This window comes from Phycodurus eques, chromosome 13, assembly GCF_024500275.1.
Source record: "Phycodurus eques isolate BA_2022a chromosome 13, UOR_Pequ_1.1, whole genome shotgun sequence".
Lineage (NCBI taxonomy): Eukaryota > Metazoa > Chordata > Actinopteri > Syngnathiformes > Syngnathidae > Phycodurus > Phycodurus eques.
The window spans coordinates 12,188,010-12,197,221 of record NC_084537.1 but is presented as its reverse complement, the minus strand read 5'-3'; the positions used below and the strand labels follow the sequence as shown (position 1 = coordinate 12,197,221).

The 9,212-nt window shown below is 41.5% G+C and overlaps 1 protein-coding gene across 3 annotated transcripts in view; it reads right to left on the bottom strand.

Moving 5' to 3' along the window:
- The window catches only part of mast3a (microtubule associated serine/threonine kinase 3a), a 34,711-nt gene continuing 25,499 nt past the window's right edge, over positions 1 to 9,212 (bottom strand). For all 3 annotated transcript variants that reach the window (XM_061693138.1, XM_061693140.1, XM_061693139.1), the window contains 5 exons: positions 8,798 to 9,021; positions 8,120 to 8,242; positions 7,879 to 8,015; positions 7,555 to 7,739; positions 1 to 5,583 (listed from right to left, as the gene is read on the bottom strand). In XM_061693138.1, the coding sequence (XP_061549122.1) occupies positions 4,736 to 5,583; positions 7,555 to 7,739; positions 7,879 to 8,015; positions 8,120 to 8,242; positions 8,798 to 9,021 (1,517 nt within the window). In that variant the 3' untranslated portion in view covers positions 1 to 4,735. The remainder of the gene's footprint in view (positions 5,584 to 7,554; positions 7,740 to 7,878; positions 8,016 to 8,119; positions 8,243 to 8,797; positions 9,022 to 9,212) is intronic.

The following is a 9,212-nucleotide window of genomic DNA, read 5'->3' as shown; positions in this document are numbered from 1 at the left end:
ACTCCTTTTTTGGTGAATATTTTATTTCAAGCATTGTTAAGACAATAATGATAATCAAATAAAAAATAAAAAAACCAGAAATCAGCACATCAGTCTGAACAAGATCCCCACATAGCAGGAACTTCACAAGGTCCAGTTGTCATGGAGACAAGGTGGTTGGGTGCGGGAACTATACCATAAACACACAATTTAGTAACAGAGAAAATGAAAGTTGAAAACCTCATATGGAGTGTAATGCACACACAATTACTTTTTTTTAATTTAAATAAAGCTACATTTGGATGTGTTGATATGGTAACTTGTGCTGTGGATTCTGCTGTGGTCCTTAATTTTATTATTCGACAAATGTCAATTTAAAACAAGGAAAATTATTCTTTTTAAAACAAACAAAAATATGACTATACAATTAGGGGAATTCACGGGTACAAAATAAGATAAAATCCTGAAAGCACAGCAATAGTATCAAACACACCAACTATGCATGTTCTCAAATTCCATAAAACACATTTGCTTCTGCATTTAATAGCTTCCATGAGCAGAATTAAGTACTACAAAAATGCAATTTAAAAAAAAAAAAAAGTGGGAATAATATGGTGGAATGTAAAGCATGCACAGTCCTTTGAGTTTGATCTAAACAGATTAGGAACCTGCCACTTTAGTCGCACTTTGCAGGCCGAAGGTCCTTACAAGGTCACTTTCAAAAAACACCATCGGCAGATGTTTTAAGGTCCACTGTTGTACTACTGCTACAAGACGTCTTCCTAATGAGCAATAAAGGGGGGGAAAGACACTCCTATCCTTTACTTCCTCATTTACAACTTCTGGTTTAACCATGTGATTTTTTTTATATTGTTATTAATAATAACCTACACACATTTGCAGTAAAATGTAAACATTCATCCATATTACACACCAAAGAAAATTTGCTTGTAGTTTTTGGGATTCACTGTACAGTATTTTTTTTCTCCGCCCCTAATCTAGGCAGAAACGGCCCTGAAATGTATCACACCAAGCAATCACACCAAATGACTTGTTTATAAGCAGACAGACAAGACAGGTATAGTTTAAGGTGTGTTGAGGACAGAGACAGGAGCATGGGGCGAAACGATAAACACACAATGAGGATATGTAACCATTGCTGGGAGAAGTGTAAGTGCTGCTAACACACGTGTTATGTACAATAGAACCTACTGTGTATGGAAAGCAGTTTGAGCATTTATTCCATATCCTTGTTGTCCATCTTACGGTCCCTGTACGAGTATGCTCTTTATCCTCATTAGTAAGACAATTCAGCAAACCAGTAGAATGAGTCTTACTAGGATTTTTGAAAGACACGTTTGGCCTATTTCTAAGCAATAATAACTTAGTAACACAACCATACCCAACTAGTAGGTATTTGTCATGCACGAGCAGCCTACTGCACCCTACTAGTAACACCAAAAGGCCTATTCGTAGAGTTGCCTCCCTAGTAACATGCTGTTGTCCAATTAGTGTGCAGAAATGTCATACAGTAGAAGAAGGCAGTAGTGGACAAAAGCTTACTAGTAAGAGTAATTCTACTAGCACACCCCAGTCTTTCTACAAGGGTGCTGAATTGTCTTACTAGTGCTGGCAAAGTGTGTACTAGAACATGGACTTTAAGCTTGATATCAAGGATATCGAATAAATGCTCAAACAACTTGCTGCTTGAGCATGTGCTACTATCCATCAATCCATTTTCTGAGCCGCTTATCCTCACAAGGGTCGCAGGAGTGCTGGAGCCTATGCCAGCTATCATCGAGCAGGAGGCGGGGTACACCCTGAACTGGTCGCCAGCCAATCGCAGGGCACACATAATCAAACAACCATTCGCACACACATTCACACCTATGGGTAATTTAGAGTCATCAATCAACCTACAATGCATGTTTTTGGGATGTGGGAGGACACCGGAGTGCCCGGAGAAAAACCACGCGGGCACAGGGAGAACATGCAAACTCCACACAGGCGGGGCCGGGATTTGAAGCCCGAACCTCAGAACTGTGACGCTCCAACCAGTCACCACCGTGCCTCATGTGCTACTAGTGAAAAAAAATCTACCAGTTAATATTTAGTACTTCAACAAAAGTACCAGTAGCACACGTCAACTAGTGCACAGTTTTGCTTCACTGGAAGATCTCCTGCTAGTATGCCAAAGTTGTCCTACTAGTGAGGACAAACAGTGTACTAGTACATTGACCTTAAGATGGATATCAAGGATACAGAATAAATGCTCAAACAGCTTTCTATACTCATGTCAGGTTTTTATGGCTAACCTTGCTTTGGCACCAATGTTTTGCTTTCAAGTGTGGTCCTCTTATCAAGTAGTGATGAGATCCAATAGTGAGAAACTTCCTTCCTCTTGAGATGCAGCACAAAATGGACTTCAAAGTTGCATCGGGGACAGGGATTTATGCAACACAAATCCCAAAAATATTGAAAACTGAAAAAAAGAAAAATCACACTTTTGTGTATGAACACTTTTTGACAGTTGCAAAACAATCACTAAAGCATCCCAGCAACCAAAACCAAGATGAGCATAGAAAGTTATAAATACGCATTTTCATTTAAAATACAAATACATTTACAAAATTATTCCATCAAAGGCGACAGGGTGTCTTCAAAACAAAGAGAAATCAAGCAACAAGGGAGTAAACATAGATAGGCAGTCATATTTGTGTTAACAGTATTGAAGGATGCGTATGGTACCGATAAACATCCATTTTCAAGCTTGTGATGATCCGGCGACTTGATCACAGTTGTCTGGCGACACGTGGTCGTCTCAGGATGAACAGACACAACTGTACTCACAAAAGGTTCAGGGATATTATTTGACATTTCAGGATGGACCTAAAATGCGATTTCGACCTTTAAAAGTGAACTTAATTTGACCTGCTCTAAACTTTTGAATGCACAAGTCAAACTTTTTTTCAATGTTTTAGCCCTGAATAGCAAAATTCACAACACTCCCAAGAACATCCACTTCTATGCCGTTCTGTGACTTCCAGTTTCTCTGTTTTAACCTGCTGATGACGGTCTAATCTGAATGGTCACTTTCCTCTGAGAACATCCTGTCTGAAGACTCGCAAGGATGTTCTCAGAAGGAAGTAGCCAATGAGCTTAAGTGTGTCACATATAAGGTTGCTGACATGACACTGGTAAAACATTTTACATTGTGGCCACAATACAGATATAACATGCACAAAAATGCTAATTTGTGGTCACAAAATGCTCATTTGCTGCCACAATATACGCACAAAACCAAAATTCTTCCTGGACATTTGAGTAAACAAATCAAGCGCACCCCCTCTAGAAACGTTTATCTAGACATCTAAGTCGTTCATGGGAATGATATTAAACACACAAATGAGTATTTTTTTCGCACGTTACACCTATTTCGTGACCACAGTTTAGAAGATTGTGGCCACAAAATAGTATTTTATGTACATGTTATGGGGTAGGGTGTGCTCCATTTGCTTTGCCAGATGTCAAAGTTGGTAAGCAACCCTCAAATTAGTAGGGATGTTCCGATCACATTTTTTTGCACTTGAGTCAGTCTTTGATTTTAATGCATTAAAAAAAGTGTGCATTCAAATATTCTCAAATTAGTATACATACGTGTGTGTGTGTACACACACACACACACACACACACACACACACACACACGCACACGCACGCCGGACGACTGGTTAGCACATCTGCCTCACAGTTCTGGGGACCGGGGTTAAAATCCCAGCCCCGCCTGTGTGGAGTTGGTATGTTCTCCCCGTGCCTGCGTGGGTTTTTTTTTTCCCTCCCTCATCCCAAAAACATGCGTGGTAGGTTGATTGAGGACTCTAAATTGCCGTAGGTGTGAATGTCAGTGCGAATGGTTGTTTGTTTCTATGTGCCCTGCGATTGGCTGACCACCGGTTCAGGGTGTACCCCACCTCTCGCCCAAAGATAGCTGGGATAGGCTCCAGCACGCCCGCGACCCTAGTGAGGAGAAGCGGCTCAGAAAATAGATGGCTGGATATATACACACACACACACACGTGTATATACAGGGTGACTGAAAAGTAACTCCCTATTTTAAAATACTTAGAATTTATTCATATGTTGTAATATTTTTCTCAATTTTTTTTGTGCATGTTCCATGATTAAAAGAGGAAGTCTATTCCACCAAACCAACGACTTTGGAAGAACTTGAAGGGCGAATACGAGAAGTTATGTCTTTCATCCCACAAGAGTTCCTAGTGAAATCAGTTAATGCGGTTCCGAGGTGGCTTGAGAAACTGGTGGCTAATGCTGGCGCCCATATCGAATTTTATATAAAACTCCATCCAATACACTTTCTTCTCATGTTCATTTCTTGTAAGAATTATAGTTCAGAAATAAATTACAAGTACTTAAAAATAGGGAGTTACGTGTGTGTGTGTGTGTGTTTTATATATATATATATATATATATATATATATATATATAGGGAGTTACGTGTGTGTGTGTTATATATATATATATATATATATATATATAGTACAATTGGACACACACATTCAAACGTTTAGAGGTCAAATTGAAGTCACCTCTAAAGGTTACAGTGCATTTTAGGATCATCCTGAAACTTCACTCGAAAGCCCAAAAACTAACTTTTTGTGAGTAGTGTATGGTGGCAAGTCAGACACTCCCAGGAGAAACCGGTTGTTAATCTTGACCTGTTGTGAGGTGGGCTGAATCTAAAACCGTTCTTTATCTTTAGATTTGACTTTCTGCTGTGTTGCCTTATCCTGTGTTGCTGTTCCTCCCACCTTCAGTTTGGAGTCTGACTGAGCAGAGTTGACCCAGGACGCCTTGAACGTCTTGGACGGAGTGCCGGGAAGCATGGCTTCCCTCTCGTCCAAATCGTCAAAACTCACTTCCTGCACCGCCTCCTGCTTCTTGAAGGAGTCCCGGCGCTCGGACAAAGCCAACTTCCTCATCACCACCACCTCTGCGGAGTGGTGGTTACCGCCCCGGTGTTGTGGTGCGGCAGCGGAGCGGTGGTGCTCGTTGCCTCCTCCAATAATGTCTTGGTGGCCTCTTTGGCTCCCGACATACAGCCCTTGGCGGCCATGTTCGCCCACGCAAACAAACCCAGTGGCGCCCTCCTCCTCCGCGTCTTCGCCTTCAGACAGAGGCACCTCCATGGTATGGCGGCGGGTGCTGTAGGCTTTCCTCTCACAATGATACCCGCCTGTTGTTTTGTCACCAGTCAGCTTCTCTGCCGACTGGACTCTCTTGAGGAGCGGCGAACGTGGCGGCTCAGCACTGCGGGGGCGCACGGAATGGCGAGCAATAGTGGGAGGGGACAGCGTTTTACCATGAAAACCCTGCAATGACTTTGGGTGGCTGGGAAGGCAGGAGGGAGAGCACTGAGGGGATAGAGGCTGGGGAGGTGGGATGCAGGCCAGTGGGGAAGGCGGGATACTGCTGGTGGACTTGCAGCGACCGGCCTTGGTGTAGCGGCCCAGGACGTGAAGGGAGCTGGGACGAGCCTGTGGTACTGGTGAGTTAGGGGAACTGGAGCAGGGTGATGAACTTGAATCTGTGTGAAGAGTAAGGACAGAGGAAGGCGTAACCTTTTAAATTTTGGATATGGACCAAGCCCTGCCGTGGATTGTGGAAAAACTGCCAGTAATTGAAAACCCCTTACAAATGTTTAGAATTGTCTATATAGTGTTCCCCCACTATATAGTATTTTTAGCAAACTTTTTTTTTTTAACAGCCTATACAGGCTAGTATGATTTCAGAGTTGCGCGCCTTAAGTTTAGTATCACGCTGTGCCACATATGCTGGGCAGCACTAAGGCTTACTGGAGAGATGCAGCGCAATTATGATCATGAAGAAGAGGCAGCAAAGGTTCCAAACTAAGCTCTAGTAATAGCCATTGTTTCCATGGAGCAGAGAGAATATATGCCTGTGAGTATTGTTTTATGCTGTCTGCAGTGATACCAAAAATTTTGAGTAACGAGCGAAGTGACACGTTACTTTTCCCGGGAAAGTAATTAGTAATTACTTCTTCAATCCAACAATAGTTACCTTTGCATCATCAAGGTCTCTCACCAAACAGTAATTTGTAGCTGGTGAGTCAATCAAAGAGCTGTCCAAATGTACAGAAGCATTTAACCGAAACCGCCCTTTTTTCCAACGAGTAGAGAAAGTGATTGGGAAGTAATTGTTTATTACACAATGCACAGTGACTGTGCAGTACCATAAAAGTGCAAAGAAATGCAAGATTTCACTGTTGCCACACTATTTTTTATTTTCCTTAGTAAAAAGTATATTTGATTGTTGTTACATTTTTATTTACACATTAAGAATACAGTTTTACTGGCGTGTTAAACGCACAATGCATTATGGGTTAATTATTCATACCGAGTGTGTGATCAACAATCGGTTATGGAGGGTAAAGGACTTACAATACTTAGCTTAAATAATATTTGCAATGAAAAGCGAGAACTCTCAACTTTGTCTGGAGACCGGACTGTGAGCTGGTTTAACGCGCTGCACGGCTGACGTCACGGAGTAAGAAAAAAACGTTTTCTCGCTCTTCGCATCAAAATTACTGTGGTGGGAGAAATGGTGTGTGTCTGTGTGTCATTCACTTTCACGTGACGTACACGCACGCACAAAGACACGCGCGCACACAGACACTGGTGCTTTCATGGACCACAATCTGCAGTGTACTGAGAATGGGGTGCTTGTTTACGTTTAGGAACTTACTGTATTGTGTTGGCATGTCAAGTCTGCACTAAGTTGCTGATTTAATGTGGCTTCAACTCCACTAATATTTATGTTGATGACATGATTCTGTAACTTGTGTGGCGTACATTACCAAGTAATGGGTACAGTTAAGCTAATGCTTTTTTTGTACTGTGGATAAGTGATATTATTGCCACTTGGCAGCTGTTGAAAGTAACTAAAAAGTTACTTTTTTCTATATTTGTTACTTTTAAGCTCAAGTAATCAGTAAAGTAACTAAGTTACTTTTTTAAGGTAACTGGCAACACTGGCTGTCTGTATGTGTTGCTGCTCCATGTTAGCAGTTGTTTGAAGGTTTATGATTATCATAACATCTATGCTGATTTTCATTGGCCTGTTTATGGCATTTCACATATTGAGCCTCTTTGGATTCTCATGTGGGTCTGTAACATATTCCCTGCCATAAACGGAGGTTTACTGTAATAGATTGGTGTTTAACAGGCCCAGATTTCACACTGAGTCAATTTGTGAGTATATTGAGACAAGATCATCCTAATTTCTATATATATTCTTTTTGTAAAATTTTTTTGAATAGTAAGCCATGAGATTTTTCTAATGTAAATCTTTAATATAAGTAACGTATGTGCTTTGGCTCAGTAAAGGTTGCCAAGCACGGCACAATACTCCAACCACAATAATAAACATGCTACATTTTTACCTCTGACAAAATGAAAAATGAGCATTACTCACTTAAAAAAAATAAAAATAGGTAACATTTCTTGAAATTACATTTTGATAAAACAATTTGTCTCACCTCCAGAGTGTTCAGGACCAGGGGAGCGGCAGGGAGTGGACGGACCGGGGGAGAGAGACTGGGTGGGAGAGCCAGAGAGGCTGTCGCTGGATGACTGGTGGAATCCGGAAGAGAAGCTGCGACTGCTCTGCATAGGTGGAGGGGGCGTATGTTTGGACAGCTTCTTCAAAATGTTACGCCGGCGGCTGCAAAGCAAAGCAGTAAATGTCAATAGCATTGTTGCTTTTATTTTCACCATCAATAATTATCAATCATAGAGCCAAACTCAAACTGAAGACAACTACTAGATTGTGAAGCCAATTTACAATTAAAATGACCCTGTACCTGTCCTGCCCATCTCTCCTTTTGCTTCTTTTGCTGCGTCTGGCCATCTTAGCCTTGTAGCTCGTCTTTCTGGCGGGGCCCACTTTGATAGAAGTGTTTTCCAAAGCAGTGGTTTGCAGGGTCACCTTGTTGCCACTCTGTTGAAGACATACCTTTTAATTATGTTGCATATTACAAAGCTGATATGGAGCTAAGCAGAACAAAACAGCCAATAATGTTGAATTTGAGTTATATCCCATACCTTAAGCAGAAGCTCTACCACCTCAGTGTGGACAAGACCCTGTACAGATTCCCCGTTGACGTGTGTGATGAGATCACCGGCTCTCAAACCTGCCTCGTGTGCTGTGCTGCCCTCCTCCACACACTGTACACACATAGAAAAGCTCATATCAAAACTAGCAGGGAAACAGCGATTTCAGCTATGCTGCCATAATAATACTGTATAATTTAATAATAATAATTTGCACAATCAACATTGTCCCAGATTATCGTGCTACTAGTCACTTTAAACTGCATACACTCCTTGAAGTCTCGGCGCCCTTTGCACAATGGTCATTGCACCGGACTATTGCTATATTAGTCATTAAAAATTTTACTGGCATTACCAGATAACTAGCAATCGTTTATTGCTCAGTGACTGTTTTTCTCCATGTCTTTATGTCTCAAAATGTTTTTCTACCAATTGACTGTCTGTTGTCGTACTAGAGCAGCTTTAATTACCGGAGAGAAAAATTCCTTGTGTGTTTTTGGACATACTTAACAAATAAAGATGATTCTGATTCTGATAAAACAATGTTGATAACGCTTATGTAATTCACACAAAAAAAAAAAAGTTGACACGAACTTGACACCAGTATAATTATTGTTTCTCAAGTCTATGTGTAATTTTGACCGCAGTGTCTGTGAGAAAGACACATACCCAGACCATGTGGTGAACTGTGTAGACATCGCTGTCTCCCATGTAGACTCTGATTGCTCGCAAAGCGAAGCCAAACCTCTTCCCAGAGCTGTGGATCACCACTGGAGGCCTGAGACAGCTGATGTTGATGGAAAGATCCCGACTGGGGGATGAGTCTCTGGACGACGGGTTGGATGACAGAGATAAAGACGACTTAGGGCTGGAAGGAGGACCCGCTGAGTCATCTGGATGGGAAGTGTGATCGAAAAGGTCATGAGCATTCTGCTCCTCACAGGAGACCTGATAGATAAATGCACTTGGGCTATTGTGGTTACATCTTGAATGGCAAAAACAAAAGTAATTCTCATTATATACCTACCGAATTATTCTTAAAGACAAAAAGCTGAAGCAACAATGCATACCCTTATTCTGAGCC